Source organism: Chroicocephalus ridibundus, chromosome 3 (assembly GCF_963924245.1).
Source record: "Chroicocephalus ridibundus chromosome 3, bChrRid1.1, whole genome shotgun sequence".
NCBI lineage: Eukaryota > Metazoa > Chordata > Aves > Charadriiformes > Laridae > Chroicocephalus > Chroicocephalus ridibundus.
The window spans coordinates 69,763,510-69,787,032 of NC_086286.1; the positions used below are offsets into that span (position 1 = coordinate 69,763,510).

Sequence of the window (23,523 nt, forward strand, 5' to 3'; positions counted from 1 at the left end):
TTGGTCTTACTGGTCAAAAAGTCAGCTAAGTCAAAAGAGACAACAAATGAAAGACTCTGTGAATTCGGTATAAGAAGTGTTCATTTTTGAATGTGTTAGATCTTGTTTAAATATTAAAAGAACATTGTAAATCCGCCTATTAGTACAGTAGTCGTTGCTTTCATGTAGTTTAGTTTAAGTGTAAAATTGTATCAATCTGTGGTGGTAGCCCTTGTTATAAACAGGGCTGTTAAAGTGGTGTTTTTCTCAACTTTTACACGTTGTGTAAAGCATAGCATGTGCTTGTCTATATACTCTTACCTGACACGAGTAATAGTCTTTCTCAGATGTAAGTATTGGAATACACTCTTCACTGGTTAGTTTTCAGAGATGACATGAAAATGTCCATAGGTGTAATATTCCATTTCTTTATTTTCACTTTCCTCAGGCCACGTGCACTAAGAAACTTCATTTCAGCTAACTGCTGTGAGCTTGATTTCACATTGCATCAATTTTAAGAACCGTTGCTGCAGTGACAATTTTTATCCAATCCACTCATTATCTTTTTTCAGTAAAAGCACTGTTGGAAAACGTGAAAAAAAAAAAAACCCCACACAAAACCTCCAAAAACCTAAACCCTGGATTTTTTTCTGGTTTATCCTTTGATTAGCTCCTCTGCTGTTCACTGAGTAGAAGAAGGGTTTGAAACTAAATAAAAATTGGACAACTGAGACTACATAATAAATATTTACAGTTGTTGATGTATGGATTTTTAAGAGCATATGTTTCAGGATGCACTGGAGGAAGTACATCAAAGTGTATCTCCAGAATGAATGAACTGTTTTTTGCATGCTAGTTGGTGTAATGGTTTAGTTAGAGCTCTGTAAGCTAATAAAAGCATGAGATGCTGGAGTAACTTAATCACACAGTGGTCTGCTGAAGAAAAGCTGCATGGAAATAATCATTCTGTGTCAGGAGCATTCACTTCCATGATGCTTCTGGGTTTTCCCCCTTTTAAATTAAAATGTTTGGTAATTACAAAGCAGCTCTTTGTATTTCTTACGTGTTTTCATTACAGATAAGTATGTATTTAGTTAGTTTCTTTCATAAGGGTCAAAAATAGCCTTTCAATATATGTTCAGCTTATCTATTTTTGTATACCTTTAACTTGTAATAGCGGCAGGGTGGTATTTGAGGCATAGTGAGAGATGCTTCTAGATCTCTGGGTTTCGCAGTTTGTTAGAAGTGTGCTTTAAAGCTCTACAAGATATAAAGTGTTCTGTGGGTTGAACTAAGACGTTTTTAAAATATCCCGCTATGAATAAATCATGCTCAAATTTTATATACTGTTAACGTTTCCTTATATTCAGAAAGTTAGTTGTGGTGAGAACACACTTTTTCTCCTGTAGGCCTTAATATAGTGTGTGGAGGAAGTTTAAAGAACAAACATGGAACTCTTTCTTGAAGGTCTCTTACAGTGTCTTGAAAGCTTTTATGTTGCCAGCGATAGTGGCAACAAGACAGTTGGGGGGGGGGAAATCTTTGTGTGCATGCATGCGTGTGTGTTGAGATCCAGACGCATACATAATAAACTGCTGAGCTTACAATGAAAGCATTTTTCTCAGAAGTTCATCCTGGATTTAAGCATTGAGGCATTCAACAACTTACAGTAGGGCAGTAAAAGATAAAGAAGAAGGAGGAAAAGAGGTCATGACTGTTAGGAAGGGATTGTTCTACATACCTTTCAGGCACAAGATGAGTGGCACCTGAGTTGCCTAGATATTCTGACATCCACTGAATTTATTGTTCTACAAATACCTTGAATTTTTTCACATCCGAAAGACCTGTTTATAGCGCAGAGATGGATCACACAGTTTTTTCTTCTTTTAGTTTGTATTGTCCTTATTCATCACTTACTTTTGTCAGGACCGTGATGTTTGACTTTGTTTTTGTGCACAGGATTGACTAAACTTAAGCCAAGGATAGCTGGATGTGCCAAAGGACAAAATGACTCTTACTCAATATGTCGTGTTTGCCATTATTAAACATTAATCACTGTAAGGGAGGGACTAGCAATGCTTTGAATACTTTGAAGTCGGCTTTTGCCAAAGTACACTGGTTATTTCCCATTCAAATTGTAGAGGAGAAACTGCCCTCTGGAATATCACTGGGTTATAGTTATCAGCAAATGCTGATAATGTAAAGGTGATCTTTGAATATTTTGCAATATTTTGGGGTGTTAGTCTTAGTTAATGAAATATTTTCTCTTTACTACCTGTAAAGGAGATGGCCATAAAAGTTATTGAATCAAATTTATGGTTCTCTAAGCAAGGTGTGCAAAAGTAATTGCAGTAAATGTTATGAAATAAATTAAAAAGGACAGGTTTTGTGTGGTGTTTGTTTTAAAAGAATTAAATCTGGGTAGAGCTGCAGTGCTCAAATGTCAGGAGTTGAGGTCTAAAGTAAACCTGGGGAACGAGCTAAATCTACTGTTCAGGTTTACAGTTCCAGATTGCTTTTCAGAAGTAATAAAGTCTTGCTGCTTCAGCTGACACAGGACTGACTGAACCTTTCTGGAACATTAAACCACCATGAAACAGAAGATCTAATCACACCACTTTCCTTAAACCTCCCAAGTGCTTTGTATTTAATATTTCATAGGTATTTGGTTACTCTTAATATTATTTGTTATGTGTCCTTAGCCAAAATATAACTTGACTGATTAAATGCAAAACTTAATGGTTGGCATTTCAGGTCAGGACAGCTGAGGAGAAAGTGCAGTGCAGGAGACAGCATGTTTTGCATGTGAGTGTGTGTGTGTTCTGGTATCTGGTTTCCAATAATGGACACTTTTTATCAGCCTTCTGCAATTGGCATGTCTCAAGCCCTGGTTTGTGGCAGGAGGGTGTTTGCAAGAAGGGGGCTGACACACTCCACTGAGAGAATATAATTGTTGTTGCTGTATAAACACCATGGGGAGATAAGATCTGTTTGGAACCTCTGGAATCCAAACAGCAGGGGGATGTGGTCAGAAAGCCTCGAAACCTTGGGCTGAGGTTTGGGTTGGCATATCTGGTCTGCAGCTGCATGGAGAGAGGGTCTGAAAGGCATGGCTGAAGAACTTGGAAGCAAAGAGAAATCCTGTTTATCAATGTTTTTTTTTTCAGATTACTATGTTAAGTTTTATCCTCGCAATCTGTTCGTGAGAGTAGAATTTGCCTTTCTTATATACAGTGTAAAGGGTGTGTAAGTTCAGTTTACATCTGTGGGTGAAATGGAAATGGGCAGAATAACTTAGAAAAGTACTGTCTGTTGAGAAAGTGTTAAAGAAGCAGCAGCAAAATGAAGTACAGCGTTTTGGTTTCCAAACTGATCAGGGACAGATTATTAGAAGAGAGTCTGAAGAAAGTGAATAATACAAATAACTGGTAAAATCTGTGTCTATTTTCTTCCTGAAATTCTTTAGGTACTGGGCTGTCATACTAGTGGGCGTTTTGGAAGTGAAGAAAAATCTTGAACTACCCGTAGTGCGACCTGGGGGCATTGTCTGTGTATTCTTCCCCTCCCTATTTGGTGATGCCCGTTTTCATGACAGCAATGGGCATCACCAAATGTGATGCCCGTCACACCAGATGTGAACAATTAATCAGTTGGAGTTTCAGACTACTGCTAATTGCATCTTTGATGTCTTTGTTGCCTTGTGATACCTTTGTGATGCTTGTCTTTCCAGTCTGTTGTCCCATTTGTTTTATTCATGCACTGGTGTTTCACTCAGCTGCCTCTGATGGAAAAAACTTGCTTAGTGCAGCAGAAGTTTCCCCACCATTTTAGTTTTCTATTTCAAAAGTAGTAGAAATATGTTTCAGTTTATAACTATTTTAGTGCCTGAGGGTGTCAGTAGTGTAACAGTTGCTATACTTGTTTTTCCTTGGCTGTTCTTGGCAATGTGGCCCAACTGATGGAGCACATCGCTCTGATGGAGGAGCTCTGCATTTTGCCTAGTTTTCCACTTTTTCCTCCGAGAAGGTAGCAAATGGCTTTTCAGTCAGCGTCTACTGACAAAGAGCTAATACTTTCTGCACTTATTCCTGGGATTCATCACCATACCAGTATGGTCCATCAGAGGTAGGAAATGGAAGGGTTGTTAAAATAAGTAAGTTGTGCTGCAGCTGTCCAGGTTGTGTGTGTGTCTCATGGAAGGTGCTCCATCTTCAGCTCTGCTAGTGACGCACTCCATTGCACAGTTCATGCTTAGAGGGAAGAAATTTGTTCCCACTTAAATACTTCAGGAGCTTCAGGAGCTTATGCTGTTACATAAGTTAATATCCAAATGGAAAATAATTTCTAGACTTTCCATTGCCTTCTCTTGATTGAGGCAAAATAACAGGCACCCAGTCTCAAGGGGAGGAAGGAAATGGAAAAAAAATAATAAACAAAGAGGGAAAGGAAAGAATGAGACTGACAAAGACCTAGTAGAGCCTCTGTGAAGCCCCAGTGCTACAGGAACAAGAGGCAGATGAGGAGAGAATCTGGAAAACACAAAGCTGTCAAGAAATGTCTGATAGAAGGGAAGGTTGTAATGAGGAAAGGAAAAACGAAGAGAGGAGAAATAAGGAGAGAGCTCCACATTACTTTCTTCATTGAAATTCTCTTATTTTTATTTCCTAGGAAGGCTGTTCGGAAGTCTGACACTGGGAAAAAATATTAAGGAGCTATTAAAGGATGTATTAATATAAAGCATACGTTGAAAGCTATTTTAGGATCTCCATCTTTATTTTGGTAGAATACTGTGCAGTGTACCTTTGAGTTAACTGAGTGTTTCTGTAGTGGAGTGGAAGAGCTCACTCAGTGCTGTAGGTCAGGTGCAGGTATAAAAACATGCAATCAATAGTCATTAATCTAAAGCTGCCAGGAAGCACGGGGAGGAGAGCCTAGAGTTAGGTGGAAAAGGACTGGGTCTGCAGTAAGGAGTGGAGAGAGGAATGTAATACTTCCATGTGGGTCAGTTGAGCAATTAGAGAAAGCTTGATTTTGCCACGTCTTCACAAAAGAGGTGTCAAATCCACCAGATTTTATACGTTGCTCCAAATGCCGTGTTGCTGAATATACAAGAGAGTATCTGAGAATGTTGCTGCCTAAAAATGGCCTCCAACAATCTGACAGTTTATCAGCATTCCTTGGATAAACATAGTTAATGTTTGCTAGGACACAATGCCCTGTTCATTGTGTGTGATCAATACCTTGTCCAAATTCAATGTATGTGTAGGCACCTGTAAGCACATGTACGCATATATTTATACAACAATTACTAAATGCAGAAATGTTTTACTATGCTGTAATCAGATGCCTTCTTCTCTTCTAGTACACAGATGCTGTGTATATATATCGTTGTACTTTGCTTTACAGTTTAGATTTGTGACTTTATTTAAAAGTTTTGTGAGGCGCTATTCAGAAGAAATTCTGTAAGCAGATGAAGGCCTGTAGTTTTTCACACAGAAATGAATTAGGGGTAATTTTTGTAGCTCTTCTTTAGAATTGTGAAAGTACATATTTTTGCATATGTATTTAAGTGTGAGCATAAAGTAAATGTGCTCTTTGCTAATTTAAATTTACGTGGATTTTCCAGTAGGAAACAATAGAGAATTTATTGCAGAGATGCTGGTGCTGCCTTCAGTATCTATTGTGGTGGAGCAAAGTACTCTGGGCTTTTGCGGGAGGTTTGTCTGTGGTTGTTATAGTTGTGTTTCACTGTTGGGAATTTCTTGTGGCTTGTGGTGAGTGCAACAGATGATCTACAAACCTTTGTGATCTGAATGTGATGATAATTGCCTGCGACTGCAGAAGCCTGAATCTGGTGAGGAGGGAATCACCATTTCAATTGCAATCCCTAATTTACTCCCATTTAAGAATCACCTTTGTCATCTTTTATAAAACACCATGTAAGTGAAAAGCACCATGTTGAACATAATGCAGCATGCTGTGAGACAGATATAATGGATCCACCGGTGGGACAGTGTCCTCAGCGCCCTGTTGGAAAGAAGGGCAGCTTGAATATAGGTTTTGACTTTGCTGTAATTGCCAGTGACACGTTCTTTAATAACTTACAATGGCTTACAATAATGAATGATGAACCTTGAGAACAGAGATTGTAAAATGTGTTTGTTTTGGGATTGAAGTTTATCTTCAGAAGGTTACTAGTAAGGACGTCCTTCTCTCTTATCTGCTTACTGTAGATAAAAATTGTAATTTTATGAGGTGAAAGGTTAGTATACATCTATATAATCTTTTTCTTCTGTTTAATAATCCATCTGTTAGAAAATGATTTTATAGGAACGTTAAACATATTTGTCTCAAATTAAAAGAAGCTGTGGGAGAAGGTTTGTTCTGCTAGTTATAAAAACTAGGCTGTTTCACGAATAGTAATTTCTTGGTGCTTCATAGCTATTTTTCTGAACAACTTAAAGAAAAGTTCGTGCTTTATCCTGAAAAGTTCAAGGGATGTGAGTATGAATGGTTCTTGATCATTTCTGTCTTTCAAGAGACAATATTCATTCTGGTAGTGAATATTTGCCGCCTTCTTTCTGTGGAGAAAAAATGATAAATTTATGCACAATGTGAGAGACTATAAGCATTACTCATTTTGGTAGCCAAAATCACTGAAATAGCTTACGAGTTACACCTGTAGAAGAAACAAACAATGTCTGCTCAGTATTAATCTTCAACATTTAAGAAAATAAAATGGATTTGTTTCAGAATGCAAGACATCCTTTCCTCTTGAATTTAGGATTCATTATTCCTTTGTTTGACTTTTCATTTTAGTTTGTTTGCTCAAAGGCCAGTCAATGCAGCAGATGTCTTTGCAGATTGATCATTAGAGGGAAGGTAGAAGGGAAAAGGACTAGTAAGATTGTAGTAGGTATATTCAAGGCAAGGGTTTTAAGAGGGACAGAGGAGGTTCTTTGCCCCCAAGTCTCTGTCTGGTTGATTTTTAGCTTCCTGTGATGTGCCTGACTTGACTTGTCAGTAACTTGTCTTATCCACTCTGATCCAGTTTTATTTGTTCAGCTCCTTAATAGCATCTAGCGCTTTCATACTTCTCCCTGCAAACTGCGTATACAAGGTGAATAGCTATAGCTTTCTGCTCCAAACGAATAGAAGAAACTACAAAGATTCTGTATTTAATTATTTTCTTATTAATGATACAATGCCTGAAAGCTCTAAAAATATCCTTGAAAAATATATCTGGAAAATCTCTTCTGAGTTAATACAACATACTGGCCTTGGCCAGTGGTGGGGTAAACTAGATCTGTGTCATTTCTGACTGATGTTTATCTTACTGATTTCACAGACATATTCTACAGCCGTTACTTTTGATGCTTCATCATCTTTACGACACATTTCTGATATAGAAGTACTTTCAAAAAGAAATATTTCACTGTCACAGTCTCAAATGCAAGTTTCTGCTTTAACTGGGAAATTAGGAAATTAATCAGACTTGTCTGGTTTCATTAAGTAAGGCAAGTGATACTACACATAAGCAAGTAATAATGACAGTTCAAATGGTTTCAGTGTTACCAGTCTAATGTTTTCAGAAGTAGGAAGATAATTTTCAGAGATACTTGTTGAAATAGAAACCGAGTATCTGGAGGTCTGGCATATCTGGTATATCTAGAGGCCTTTTCAAGGTCTTTCTCTTTGTAGTCTCTCTAAGTAGTCTCGCTGAAGGCAAAAGCACCAAAACTTGGTCCCAAGTGTACAACCTAGACATCACATGTATAAGAATGTCAGTTAATGTACTTTGAAAGATTCAGTTAATAATTCAGTTTTTCTGTGTTGTTGTTGTTTATTGGTTGGTTGTTCTTTGTTTGTTTGGTGGGTTTTGGTTTTTTACTTTACACAAGCATCTTAAATTTAAAGAGAAAAGCAGCTGTGGATACCATTGCGTGTCTATGGAGGTGTATTCTGATTTTTTAAAAAGGGATATTAGATTATGCAGACAGAAGCACAAGTTGGTTTAAGCTCTTTCTTCTTCCTGTTCTCATATTTTCAAGTGCATCATGCTCTTGAGAACCACCTTGTTCTTTTGCTTTTTCATTCATAAACGTGAATTTGGTAGGCTTCACTGTCACGTGGCCGAACATAAGCAATTTATTTCTCTCGATTGTGGTAGGAACTGAATAAAGGAGTCGAACAAGTTATTAGGCGTGGCTTGGTGTTGCTTTTCTGTCCTAACCCTGTGTGGGAGTTATGCCACTTAGGCTAAAGTAAAGGTGTTGCCTGTCACACTGATTTGTGCAAAACTATGATGGAGCAATGAATTAATGTGGGCATGGTTAACAGAATTTAGCTTGCATTCTGTTGCTTCACTGTGACAAAAGCCATTTTATACTTGATTTCTTTGCTGTAATGTGCTTCTAGAGAACTTGCCTGTACTGCCTTCTCCATGTAATTGTTCCTCTTTTAAATTATGGTCCTATGATTATTGTTCATATATATATACAGGGGTTTTGTGGGTTTGTGGTCATCACAGAAAAGGCAGTAATGACTGCTCTTAAACTTCTGGTTCATTAAACCAAAATGCAGAAAAGCTTTGAGGTGCAAAAAAACAAGCAAAAAAGTATCAAAAGGAAGCATACAAGTTAATTTAGGAGTTACCGTATCAGTCAGATCCATAATCCAGGCCAGCATGATGCTGTAGGCCTGGATTCTCACAGGTAAACAAATGGGAATTAACACGAGGTTTTGTGCTTTGGGTTCAAAAGATCATCCTTATTATGGCTATTCAGATGTAGCATTTGGCAGCCAACTCTCTGTGACCTCACTCTACAAGTGCAGAGGGTAGGGTAAGATTGTTTGAGGTATGTTGTGTTGTCCCTTGAAAGAGTCTCTTCTTCTCCATGCCCTTCAGCTGTTAGGTTTGAGTGGTTATGGATAACACTTGTGGCTAAAAATGGTTGCTGGAGAATCTTCCATAGCTCAACACTTGTCTTTGTTGATAGACTATATTATGTTTTTACTAGGTTCTAGTGGAAGGGGATAGCAAATCTTTCTGAATTAGGTAGTCCAGGTGACCTACAAAAATAGTGCTTCCATCATCCCACAAATGATTCATAGGCAGGAATTATCCTAAACAAGCAGGTATTAGTCAGGGGCTGGCGTTCTGGCAAAATACATCCAGCAAGTGTTAATATTTGCAAAATGCATATATGGAAATTTTCAATTCACACTTTCTAAAGAGAAAGGGCTTATAAGCAAACCAAACTACAGTGAATGAATGGAAGAAATACAGTCAACACTGAACATTAGCCCTTCTATTTAATATCAATGATGTCAAATTATTTCGGGGGTCAACAGTTTAGCAAAATCACCTATGTTTCAGTTTGTGCCCATTGCCTCCTGTCCTGGGCACCACTGAAAAGAGCCCAACTCTGTTCTCTTCGCACCCTCCATTCAGGTATTTATACACATTGATGAGATTCCCCCTGACCCTTCTCCAAGCTGACCAGTCTCAGCTCTCTCAGCCTTTTCTCATGTGAGAGATGTTCCATTCATCATCATCTTTGCATGTTCCTTCACTGGACTCTCTCCAGTACATCCATGTCTCTCTTGTACTTAGGAGCCCAGAACTGGATCCAGCACTTCAGGTGTGGCCTCACCAGTGCTAAGTAGAGGGGAAGGATCACCTCTATTGACCCACTGGCAACACTTTGTCTTATGCAGCCCAGGATATCTCTGACCTTTTTTGCCACAGAGGCACATTGGTGGCTCTTGTTCTTGTCTACCAGGACACCCACCTGGACTTGTCTACCTGGCTCTTGTCTACCAGGACACCCACCTCCTTTCCTGCCAAGCTGCTCTCCAGCTGGGTGGCCCCTAGCATATGGTGGTCCTCAGGCACATGTTCCTTGCTCCAGACTTTCCTCTTGGTTTCTGGGTCCTTGGATTTCAGAAGGTCAGTCCTACTCAAAAAGACTGAGAATGGTGAAGGCAATTGGTACCTCAGACTTTTCCATGTCCTGTGTCACCAGGGTCCTTGTCCCAGTCAGCAGCAGGCCAACATTTTCCCTAGTCTTCCTTTTGTTACTTACATACTTACAGAAGTCCTTCTCATTGCCCTTGACATTCTTTGCCGGATTCAACTCTGCCAGATTCAGTTCAGCTTAGTGGATGTTGTGCAAGACAAGACTGAGAGCAAGGAAATGTTTTGACGTCATACCTCCTGTGTCTTTAGACATAAGCTGTTTGTACAGATGGCTGTGATCTTCTGTGTTTGTCCAGTACCAACATGTTGTGATTAATGCAAAAATACAGAGCATAAAATAAGATGATACATAGAATTTGCAGGTAGAACTATTGCTATTGCATCTTGACGTACATTTTGGACAGAATGTGTCAGAGTAGTTTCCTACAGAAACAGTGCTAGTTTCAGTATTAATGTAGGCAGGTGCTGATGCAATGAATATCTCCACAGAACTGTTTGACATAACCTGTCCATTGCTTTGAGTGAGTTGCTCTGTCTTTTTTATTGAATTTTTGCCTGGGTAGTATTTGACCTGTGTTTTTTCAGTATCTGTTAAACTGTATCTATTAAACTGCCCTCCACTTGCATTAGAACATATTTTGTCCTAACTGTCCAGAATGCCCTGGTTTGAGGTAAAACAGAACCAATTTTCTTTTCAGTAATCTTACTTTTGATCTGAATTTCAATTCTCAAACAGACAGGCTGTTTTGCTTGTGTTTTGCAGTTCTTCATAGACTAATTTTATGCAGTTGCTTTTTTTTGTGTGTGTTTTGTTTTAAATTGAATATGGAAAAGATCTCATGATTGGGAAACTGAGAATTTTATTAATCCGTAGAGTGTTCGTGCAGATATTAGAAATATCAGTCTTGCGATAATTTGCTCCCCCACTTCAATAAAGAACATTTTATTCAATAGGTAGTTTGACCTTGGGAAATGTGGAAAGGTCATTTTCTGTGCTTGAAAAAAAACGTCAGTCCTTTCTATCTTGTTGCTTAACAATTCCATACAATGTTTAAATTTTACTTCAGATGAAATATCTATTTCCATTACTTCAGTACTGTCACTCACCTACTTCTTGTCACTTTTCTCAGCCAATGGAATTTTGGACTGAATGTATTAATATACAGAGATCTAGAAGGAAACAGAACACTGATCTTTCCATTGTTTTTTAAGTAAGTGGAGAGTTGGTCAAATTATTTTTTCATAGAAAATCTCAGTGAAAATAAAAACATACCCGTTGTTAACACTTTTTTGAAAAGGTTCCTACCTTCCTACCCTCAAGCAGATCAACATTGCTGCCCAACATGGTGTCATCTGCAAACTTACTGAGGGTGGACTGGATCCCCTCCTCCAGATCATTGATAAAGATACTGATCAGAACTGGCCCCAATACTGAGCCCTGCAGAATGACAATTGTGACTGGCTGACAACTGGATTTAACTCCATTCACCACAACTCTTCGGGCCCAGCCATCCAGCCAGTTTTTTACCCAGCAAAGAGTACGCCCACCCAAGCCATGAGCAGCCAGTTTCTCCAGAAGAATGCTGGGGGAAATGGTGTCAAAGGCTTTACTAAGGTCCAGGTAGACAACATCCACAGCCTTTCCCTCATCCACTACGCAAGTCACTTTGTCACAGAAGGAGTTAGTCATGCAGGACTTGCCTTTTATAAACCCATGATGACCGAGTCTTGATATTACTTCAAGGGGTAATGGTTATGATTACTGAATGTGTTCAAATGTATCAGTAATTTGGCTGGGAATACATGTGGTTTGAGACAGAGCATATTTTAAAAAAAAAATAAAAAAATTCCCCTTTTGTTAGGGAATTCCCAAAGGTCACTGAAGGTCAGAAAGGACTGACCTCTGCTTTAGGTTTAGAAAAGTACAGTGGCGTTATGCCAGACTTGTACTGCTGCATTTTCTAGTAGCTACCCATGTTCAGAAGGAGTGCTTCTGTCCTATTGGAAAGTGTTTTCTTAAAGTTTTGGGTTGTTCCAAATATAAGCAAAGTATTAAGTATTTCATATTGATTCTTAGCTTGTCTTTTACTGCTGCTGTCCCAGTTTTAGCCTTTAAACGTCATGATTTGCAATACTATCAAGGTTTTTGTTTCCCATGGTTAAAAGTCATGTCTTTGCATTCACTGTTATTATTATTTTTAAATCTCAGTCATTTAAGAATTTTCACCCTTAAAGAAATGTTCTGGTTTATTGAAGACCTTGTGCTCATAGACTATGTGAGGATGTTTTTTCTTCAACTTCTTCAGTCAGTCAAGAGCAGGATGGGTTTTTTTTTTAGACTGTAAATAGTCCCAGATGATAAACTACTACTGCTCTAAAGCCAGAGCAGCTGTAACTCTTCTGTGTGTGGTGCTTCATCCAGACGTTTTCTAGGCGTATGCCTAGGAACATTTGGCATAAGCAACTTAAGACAAGTAAGCACAGATAAGTGGAAGGATGTGATTTTTTTTTCTGCTGTTCCTAGCTAACATAGGGATCTCCAGGATCACTAGTCTTTAACTTCCCCTGCATCAGATAACTGTGTTGTATAGGCCCTTTCAAAGGTTTATTGTACTTCATCTTAATTATGTGCTTTCCTGCAGCATGTGTATTGTCTGTGGAGGTGAGATATTGTTACTAACTCTCTTCATGTTTAAATTGTGTAGCTCACCTAAAGCTCACCTACAGTTCTTGATCACGTGTAAAGAGATAATTTAAGGGTTGGAGTGGTTTTTTTCCTCTTATTTTTTCTTTTTTTCCCCTTCTTTTTCTTTTTTTCTGGGATTGAGTAATAGAGCTAGCTTATTTACAACTAATAAATTCTCTGAAGGATTGATTACCCTTTTGGACCCTTGGTAGGCATGTTTTCTGGGTGGTTCCTCACCAGAGAGTGTGAACTGCGATGAATCTTGGGAGTATAGACTTCCTCATGTTGAGTGGACCTTAGATACAAATTTGGGGCTGAGAAGAGGTGTGTACGTCAAGGTTCCTTCCCCGTGGGTGACTCTGAGACAGTTGAAGAATCTGTGACCTGTCCAGCTCTGCTGGCAAGAGTACTAGTGAGAACTTAGCCTTAACTCCTTCGGTTTTCAATCTCTGCAGGCCTGTTATTGAGGAAAAAAGAAGTAATAGGGTGCTAGCTGACTTCGCAGAATTGAGATCCCAAGTGTTTGATTTGCTGTGCTGGAAATTCTCCTGAGCCCTGTCAGCAGCAAAGGCTGCCTCACAGCATTACTTAAGCATTCAAATGGAAGTAATTATGTTTTCATGATTTCTAAATTAGTTCAGCAAAATTATCTATAACTTTCACATGGGAAATGCTTTTTATTATGTCAACAAAATTTTTACATGTTAGGTAAAAATTTGTTTAGCTGTCCCTTTCTTTTGGCTAGCTTCCATTAGGTATTTCTTTTGTAACATGATACTTTTTTCATGTGTATATTAATTTTTACTTTCTTGGTAATTAAAAACTTTTCTTTAGTATTTTAAAATGCCTTTAACACTGAAAACATTAGATAGAACTAGAAGCTTGTCAGTGAGTAGGATTCATTAGTGTTTTATCGTATGTCTAACCGATCTTGCTGCGCACGGCTTTTCATCTGCAGAAAGTTATTTTCCTACAAAACAAACTTGCTCCTATGTGATCATTAATCTTAACCAATTCCAGTCTAAGTACTAGGTTAAAGTATAACTGGAGTTGTTCTACTGTGCTTTTAAAAAAATTAAAATGAATCAATGAAGGAGATGTGTATGCAGCAGAAAAAATAAATCATTCACAGTGTTTTGTTTTAATATTCTTATGAAAGGCTTTCTATCTGGTGAGGTTAATTAATATAACTCCACTGCTTCTTTTGGTTCTAAGTAATTTATTCTTCATTTTTTCTTTATTCACAAGTTGAATAGAAATGATGTGGGAGGTGACAAAAAATGTCTCAAAATGCATACCATCAGGATTATGCATGCTGGAACAGTGAGGAAAGAGCATAAAGTTTCCAGTAATTCTGGACTCTAGTTGAAGTTTTGGGGTTTCGGTTTTTTTTTCCATTTGGTTTGGTTTTTGTTTTGTTTTTTTCTTTATACTGTGATTTATCACAGACATGATACCTTCTGTTTGCTTACAGCTCTCAAATACATCTTTCCACCAAGCATTGGAATTGATCTATTTACAAGCTTAATTTCAGATGATTAAGCTAGTAGAAGCGCTCCTATAGCTAACAAAAATGTGTTGCAAGTTGAACGCTCTGCAGAAATTAAAAGATCTAACTATTTCTTTTCCTTTTCCCTTTCCCTTTCCTTTTTTTTTTTTTTTTTTAAATTTCCATTTCAAATTCCTTTTTGTCTCTCTCTAATGATGTGTATTTGAGCCTTGCAGGAAAAAATAGTCAATGTAACACTACATTTCTGTTGTAACTAAGTCTTCTAATACTCGCTTTTATCTAATTGATGTATGGATGTTTACTTCATATATTTGATGGTCTGACAGGACTGCTGCCAAAACTGTGGGAGATTCTCACCTTCTTCAGTACCTCGAGTAGTCAGAACTAGTCAAGTGGAGTGAAGACACTAATATCCTGCTTGGTGACGGTGGTGTATGATTTACAAGAAATCATACAAAACTTAGGGATAATTATGTTCTAAGGGTAAGCTTTGGGCTATGGAGTTGTTCTCCCTGTTTCCTGACTGCATTTTGTACTTAATTGACTAGGTAGCCTTTGGGTATACTTATTTTGATCAGTGCCTTAAATGAGCTAATAATGAGAATACCTAAATTTTTGGATCCTAATAAGAGGATCCTAAAAATTCAGCGAGGCCAGTTCTTAACATGTATGTTTTCTACATTACTGCAAGTGTAGGCTTAGTCTTCATGGTGATTACAGAATGCAAGGATAGGGCTGTGTAGGAATGTGAAGGTTTGAGTATTCCTTAAGGATTAAACTTCAGCAACTAAGTCCCTTTAGGGAGCCCCTGCTGAAATAATTACTACTTTTACCATTGCACTCAAATAACATTGGGTGTTTAAACTCTTGACGAACATTTATTTCTGGAATAATCTTAGGTGAAAAGTGATTGTCATCATTTGCATTTTAGAGCTGGGATGTGAAAACAAAGTATGTGCTATTTTGCAGTGCCTGACATAAAACAACTAGATTTTTTTTTTTCCTCTTTTTTGCTGTATGTTACATGTCATATGCTTAATTTTAAACCTTGGAGCCCTTTAGAGGGCTCAGCAAGCATATAGATAAGGGTGATCTGATTGATACAGGCTAGTTAGGTTTCCAAAAGGCTTTTGACCATGTCCCTCTATAAAAGCCTGTAGTGATGCTAAGCTGCCATTCCATGAGAAGAAAGATACTTCCATAGATACGTAATTGTTTAAAAGGAAAAAGAGAAGGTAGGAATAAATTGTCAGTACAGCCAGAAGTAGTCATCAGGGCATCCTATAGGGGTTTGTGCCGTTTAACATGTTGATAAGGGATGAGAGTGGGGGCCAGAGAACAGAAGGCAAAAGTCTGTAGGTGAAAGCTACTTCAGTATAGCAAGGACAATATGTGATCGTGAGGACCTGTAGAGGGACCATCACAATATCACCAACTGTGAGTGATCGGGCAATGAAATGGCAGGCCCATTTTAGTGTAGAGAGCTATAAAATCATGCACACTGCATAAAATCCGAATTTCACACACAGAAAGACAGACTTGGAGCTTGCCATTGGCACTCTTCAGCGTCATCGTGGGCTTCATGAAAATATCAGCTTAGAGCCCACTGATGGTCAAAAAAAGAAAATGAAGTGCTAAAAATGGTTAAGGAAGTTCAGTATAAATTAGATAACGGTATTATGCTTTTGTATAAATTATGACTCACCCACATCTTGATTACTGTGTGCCAGCTCTGCTCTCGTTATCTTCAAAGAATACAGTGCAGTTAGAAAGATCTTTAGAGAAAGATGAGAAGGATAATCAAAGAAAAGGGAATGGTTTCTAAACGAGATTGACTGAATAATCTAGGACTCTTCAAATTTGAGACAAAATTACTTGGGGACATGTAATAGAGGTCTATGAAGTTGTGAATAATATAGCAGGATGATTGGGATCAATTTGTTACTGATTTGGGTCATTGAAGGAAGCCAGGTACAAACCAGACAAATGGAAATGGCTCTTAATGCTGTTGGTAGTAAACCCATGTATTTCCCCGAATGATACTGTGTTCACTAAAAGCTTGCACGGTTTTAGGGGGAAAATGGACCAATATATGGACAAGAGATGCATTAGGGATGGCTAAATATGTAGAGACGTGTCCAGTTCAGGGAGTTCTGACACTGTATCTTTGTTTGCATCTGAATGCAGGCACTTCATAAACAAGGACATGCCATTTTACTTGGAGAAGTAAGTAACTATTTGAGTCTCACCTTGGAACCGTGTAGAAAATTCACGGATGAAATCTAATTCCCTTGAGTAGCATTTGAATTACCTGAGCTGTTCAGCGTTTCCCATTCTCATTCATTGCGGTGACGCTGGTACCGATGAGCCAGGGTAGCTGTCCCCACAGCCCTGCTCTCTGCCAGCGTGATTCATCCCTCGAACACGGTCTCTCCTTCTCTCCTCGCCATGAAAGGAAGCGAGCATCTTTCTGAAGTTCACTAGATGAGCATGCAATTAAATTGTAATAAGTGGAAGGACATTTATAGTTGCACAGGCAGCAAATGTTTTCTGGCTAGAGTGATAATCTGAATTATTTTTCAGCTACAATGAAAGTGTTTAAGCCATTCTTTCTAGGACTGTAAACTGAACACGATTCACTACCAAAGCGCTGGTGTCTTATTAGGATAAAACTTATCTGGTGAAAAGAATAGCTCAACAGTCTGTTTTTTCTTGAGTAGTGTGTGTGTATGTGAGGAAAAGAACTACCTCAGGTTTTGGTCTGACTTGTCAGCATTTTAAGTTGCTGTTTTCACCTATACATGCAATTCCCTTTTTCCATTTCCCAGTTTAAATGGGAACAGATATTATCAAATTAAAGCCTGATAAGAATTTTTTACCTGAGCTGCGCCTTTTGCTAAGCAGTGTCTATAGTTAGGAATGTTTCATAGCTGAATTTATACCAATTAGGAATGTAAATAAAATATAATTTAGCACTGTATCTATGAAATATCAGCTCTTTAATATCTGTCTTTTCAATAATTTTATTTTTCCTTTACTTACCTCATAAACATTACTCCCTAGAACTTTTTGTAGGCTTCTTGCATTTCTGTATTTATTCATGTTTTTTGTTTTGTTACATTGTGTGGTTTTTCTTTTTTTCTTCTCATGGATCTCCATGTCTTAATCCTACTATTTCCTGTGAACTTCTCTTTTTTTGATAACTTCCTACTCTTGAAGGGTGGGAATTAATTAAATTAATATGTAAGAGTTAGAAATGAATTCACTTGTTTTTTTTCTAGCTCTCTCTTAGGAAAGGTAACTTTCTCCCCTCTGCCTCCAGCGTAGGAAGGTATCAACATACCGGGGAAGGACACGTATACACGAGGCCAACCTTCACTTGACTCAGTCTCTCTCTACTGGTGTGCTTTCCTCTTTCAGATCTTCCTTTTAGCTTAGGCATTCATGCTTCATCCTTTATTTTTTTTCGTTCTAATTATTTTCCTTTTACTTTCACCATATTCTACTTCTTTTTTTTTTTCTTTCCTTTTTTTTTTTTTTTTTTTTATCCATACAAGGAAGCATGAATCTTGACAATAAATTTGTTCTGGTCAGTTGGCGTTGTTTTGCTACATCTGTAGCGAAAGACAGCTCTGTGCTCTGGAGCGGTCCAAGAGCAATTCTTCGTTGTTACTGCCTGTTTGGGGTGGGACAAGAAGTTGGATGTGAAGACAATCTCTTCTTTTCCTCCACTCACAGCAATTTCCCCATTGCCTTGCAAGAATGAAGAATGGAGTTAACGACTGCTACATAAATCTCACGCTACAGCTGTTCTTTTCATTGCCACTGGGGAGTGCTGCACTATTTCTCTCCTGCTGTGTGTTTTCCTGTGCAATTACGCTGCATAAGGTTACAGGAGGCTGTGGACTGTACTGTGACCCCTGACAAGAATATAAATTTTGTTGAAATGGGTTGATCAGTTGTGTGCTGTGATGTTGAACCTGCCTGAAAGTAATGGCATTTATTCAGAATGGAATCCTGTTTCCACGTTTAGCGGAGCGAAAGCAGTATGCTGTTAATTGAGGTAATAAACATGCTTTTCTGGTGTGCCATAAGCATCAAATCCAAAGCAAGTCATGTATATGAATGGTATGGAACTGCAATACATTGAGTAATAAATATTCCATTCAGTCGTCAAACCTTGTAGGAACTTCAACTAAATGAAAAAGGCAATGTGTCTTACATCTACACGCTTGCCACTGTGGGAATTCTATAGAAATGAACGTTGTAAACATTTTTTCTTTCATTTTGACAGGTAATATTTGAAGCTGAAGTCTCAGATGGGAGAAATGGCTACATTGCCATTGATGACATCCAGGTTCTGAGTTACCCTTGTGGTAAGTAATGATTAAGAGCTGCATTTTTCTCTGTCTTTTCAGGACATATTTGATATTGCTGTAGTCTGCTGAGTTTTCATCACTAGATCACTGATGTTCTTTGTTCTTTCAATAGTATTTTTGTTGCAGCTTCCAGGGGAAAATGTAGTGTTGCAGTAGTGATTTACCTGGGTAAAATCTTTGTCTGCCCGAAGTAAAGTATACAGGAATATAAAAGCAGAAATTCTTCAGTGTCTTTTAGTGATACCATAGTTGGTGTGCAGAATCAAAATGGGTTTCAATGTTAATGTGTATACTCACTGATTAAAGAAAACTGAGTGGACAGATGCATGTAGGAGGTTTATCAGATTTCACGCCCTTTTTATTTTTATTTAAAAAAAAAAAAAAACAACAGACACAGCAGTGTTTTGTTTTGTTTGTTTTTTTTTAAAAAAAGAAAAGGCTTTTGGCTCTTGAACTACTGAAGGATTGGGTTTTGTTGTTTTGATTTTGTGGACAGACTTCGGGCATGTATGTTTGCCTTTTCCTGCTTAATCCTGGGGAAGAATTACACACATGTGAACACAAGTTTGCATACAAATACTAATTTGAATATCCTATAAATGAAAATTATTAGAGTGCATTTTTGTCATTTGTCATCACATTTTTTTGTTAATTTGGTTCTCCTCAACTCTTCTGATCTTCCCCTAGTCATCCCCTCTCTAGAATGCAATTTCATTATAATGTACCTCATGGCTGATAATTTAATTGCTTTCTGAAATGATCAAGATGTAACAACCCCCTCCCCCAGATTTGCAAAACAATGCCAAATAATGAAGTTGCAATGGCAACCTCACATTTTGTTTTCTTCTACCCCAGTCCTGTTAAGACCATAGCTCTCAGGGGCTACCAAGCTTTCATGGTATTGGAGTGTGAGTTACCTCTTTATATTTCAGCCAATGATGTCTGTGCTCAGCAAAGCTCTGCTTGGATTCAGTATCTGGCTTTCATTTATTTTTTCTTCCTTTTTTTTTTTTTTTTTTAATTTCTCTTTTTCTTCCTTTATGTTTTTTTTAAGTGCCAAAACAAAAGGCACCTGGGTACAGCCATGACGGCAGAATATGAGCATGATACATTATTCAGATAAGCTCTTTTTTGTTATTGGTGTTTAAACCCTGTTTGTTCCAATTTGCTGTTTTTTCCTCTGTGTTATTTCTTCATGTTTACTAAAAAAAAAAAAAACCAACTCAACAGTTCAGCTACTGTTGTCGTCAGTAGTTCTTGAGACAGGGATGGGTGAGAGCTGTGTGCTGTACCCATTCCTCAAATGTGTCTGTCAGCTTTCTTACATCCAATAAATCCTTCGGGTGGTTGTGCCACTGAGCTTTCCTAGGGGCTTTGTCAGTGTGGGAAATAGATTTGTCAGCTCCTGAAATACTGTATTCAGTGGCACAAATGATTTCATTTAGTAAAACAACAGAGCTCTGTGTTACATTGCAAATAATCTGAATAGTAACTCTCTATTTGCCTGAGCAGTGTCCTGCTAATTGGGTTTTTCTCAGTATGATAAGTTTCATACAATCAAAAGTATTTGGGATAATTTTGTAAAGTGCTGCTGACATTTTGGCATTTGATCTCCTTCTCTTGGCTTTGATTTTTAAAATACGTTATTATAATTCATGTAAAACATAAAGTTAGTAGAATCACCAAGGGAGAAGGGAAAGGACTGAAAGCACTCTTTCTTCTCGATCAGAGATGAAACAAATGATTTTCTCTCTTCTGTTTCTGTTTTTAGCCAAAGGTTGTTACAGTATGTGCATCTTCAGGGAGATAATAATGTTGCTGGCACCTTTTTTAGCAGTAAGCGTTATTTGTAATTTTTGTTTTCCCCCTCTGCAGATAAATCTCCACATTTCTTGAGGCTGGGCGATGTAGAGGTCAATGCAGGGCAGAATGCTACATTTCAATGCATTGCTACGGGGAGAGATGCAGTGAATAACAAGTTATGGCTCCAGGTAAGGCCAAGTCATGCAAGTCTATTTGGCTAGAGGACAAGCTGCTTCCCGGAAGTGAAATATTTAAATTCCTACGCCTTTTTTTCTTCTGCATGTAAAATATTTAATGTAAATACAATTTTATCTCTGTTAAATGGAGAAACTTGTAATTAATTTTGTAATGTTAAAAAGCTGGGATTAAAAATTAGAACAACTGGTGGGGACAGTGGAGGAGGGTTGGTCTTTAAGGCACTGTGGGCCTTCTCTCCTTGTAAATCAGCTCCTCTGTATCAAAATGTATTATTAAATGCAGATAATTGGCATTTGGGATCTAGTAAAACACAGATGTAACACAGCTGTCATAAATTTTGAGGATTATTTTATCATATAAATTACAACTAATTCTTTGTCCAAGCAGGTGGCTGGAGGGATGTGGCTGTACTTCTATATGCGTCTCAATTTTACTCAGCAGTATATTTAATGGGACGACATAAAAGGACGATTTCACATCCTTTTTCTCTGTCTCCATAATAGCAGGAATTTCAACTTTTATCTGTGTGTAATTGTGAGAAGTATGTATGTGTGGTGGTTTGACCCTGGCTGGATGGCAGGTGCCCACCAAAGCCGCTCTGTCACTGCCCTCCTCAGCTGCACAGGGGAGAGGAAATATAATGAAAGGCTCGTGGGTCACTATAAGGACAGGGAGACCACCCAGCAATTACTATCATGGACAAAACAGACTCTTCTTGGGGAAATCAGTTTAATTTATTACCGATCAAATCAGAGTAGGATAATGAGAAATAAACCCAAAAACGTAAAACACCTTGCCCCCACCTCTCCCCTCTTCCCAGGCTCAACTTCACTCCCAAATTCTCTACCTCCTCCCTCCAAGCAGCGCAGGGGGACGGGTATGGGGATTGGGGTCAGTTCATCACACGTTGTCTCTGCGTCTCCTTCCCCCTTATGGGAGGACTCCACACACTCTTCCCCTCCTCCAGCGTGGCGTCCCTCCCATGGGAGACAGTCCTCAATGAACTTCTTCACTTGAGTCCTTCCCACAGGCTGCAGTTCTTCATGAACTGCTCCAGTGTGGGTCCCTTCCACGGGGTGCAGCCCTTCAGGAACAGGCTGCTCCAGCGTGGGTCCCCCACGGGGTCACAAGTCCCGCCAGCAAACCTGCTCCAGCGTGAACTCCTCTCTCCATGGGGCCACAGGTCCTGCCAGGAGCCTGCTCCAGCACAGGCTTCCCACGGGGTCACAGCCTTCTTTGGGCATCCACCTGCTCTGGTGTGGGGCCTTCCATGGAGGCTGCAGGTGGATACCTGCTCCACTGTGGACCTCCATGGGCTGCCTCACCCATGGTCTTCACCAGGGGCTGCAGGGGAATCTCTGCTCCAGCGCCTGGAGCACCTCCTTCCCCTCCTTCTTCACTGACCCTAGTGTCTGCAGAGTGGTTGCTCTCACATATTCTCACTCCTCTCTCTGCTGCAGTTGCTGTTATGCAGCAGTTTTTTTCCCCCTTCTTAACTATGTTATCCCAGAGGCACTACCACCATGACTGATGGGCTCGGCCTTGGCCAGCAGCGGGTCCGTCTTGGAGCCGGGTGGCATTGGCTCTGTCGGACATGGGGGAAGCTTCCAGCAGCTTCTCACAGAAGGCACCCCTGTAACTCTCCCTGCTACCAAAACCTTGCCATGCAAACCCAATGCAGTGTCTTGGAATCTAAGAGATGATTAAAACCAGAAAATAACCCTTCTCACTAAAAAACAAGAAAAAAGAAGAAACCAACACCACCATCCCCCCCCCCCCCAAAACAACCGCTTTGGTTTGTGGAGCGGGGATGGGATTACTTACAGTTGAGATCACTGGTTCAGTAGAAGGATGGCAAAGTTTTGCAGTTGCTTCTTAAAAAATTAAATTTTGCCACTTAAGGATTAAAAAATCACTGTAGTTGTATGTGTACCTTTATGTGTATGCTTTAGTGTATACATAAACCTTAAGCATCAACACTCCTTTAGAATGGTTTAAAACTTTTTTTAAAATGTGTATTTCTACGCATTTTCAGAACTGTAAAGTATATACTTTTTTGGAAACATTGTACTTTGAAATGAACTATAATCAGAACTTTAAAATATCTGGTTTTTTGGCAAGTGTTATACTTTGAATTGAACTATAATTAGTTACTTCAATCTGTTTGATTTTTCTTTTAATAGAGAGCGGAGCTGACAAACCTTGAGTAACAGTCGCATACAGGCATGCGATAAAATTTTAAAGGGATTTTTTTTTTAATAGATAGAATGAGATTAGAAAAAAAATCCGATATGCAAAATGTATTACTGGTCAAATATGCCGCCACAAATCTATCAGTAACTGCATTGCATTTAGTGAAAAGGTATCATAGTAGTAGGAATGATTTGTGCTCCATGTCTTTGAGTAGTAACTTGTTTAAATTGAGCAAACTTACAATGCATTCAATAAGGAAGAGGAGATGGATTTCAGAGACTTGCCAAATAGAGGACACAAAGCACACACAATGAAATTAGACTGGGTTTTGCTATATCGGAGGCAGGACTATCACAATAGTACCATACCAGCAAACCCGTGAAGCACCACCTTCAGTAGATCATGGGTCAGAACGGCCCAGTGGAGACAGCTAGCTGGAAATCTTCCCTATCGCTCACTCCTCGGTGTCAGATAAATCTGACAGATTATCCTCGCTAATTTACACTCCCCTGAGAAGCCCGGTTAGCAGCCAGAACAACTCACAAAACATATGTTTTGTACCTTCGTATACTTCAAGGATGGGTTTTTTTGTGTGCTGATCACAGATGTGGCAATTTCTCAAAGTGCAAAAGATAAGGTACCTTTGAGGTTATAACTCTGCTTGCTTGTGCTGATGAAGTGCTTTGATATTCTTAAAGATATCTTGCTGCTAAAATTACGTAATTGAACTTCTGTTCCCCTTCTTGTTTTCCCTTAAACAGTGCCAAATTTCCACCAATTTAAAGGTGACTCA

General features: G+C 38.7%; 1 protein-coding gene across 11 annotated transcripts in view; it reads left to right on the forward strand.

Annotated features, from left to right (window-relative positions):
• PTPRK (protein tyrosine phosphatase receptor type K) overlaps positions 1 to 23,523 on the forward strand; it is a 425,922-nt gene that overhangs the window by 175,175 nt on the left and 227,224 nt on the right. For all 11 annotated transcript variants that reach the window (XM_063329637.1, XM_063329639.1, XM_063329640.1 and 8 more), the window contains exons 4-5: positions 18,452 to 18,533; positions 20,412 to 20,527. In XM_063329637.1, the coding sequence (XP_063185707.1) occupies positions 18,452 to 18,533; positions 20,412 to 20,527 (198 nt within the window). The remainder of the gene's footprint in view (positions 1 to 18,451; positions 18,534 to 20,411; positions 20,528 to 23,523) is intronic.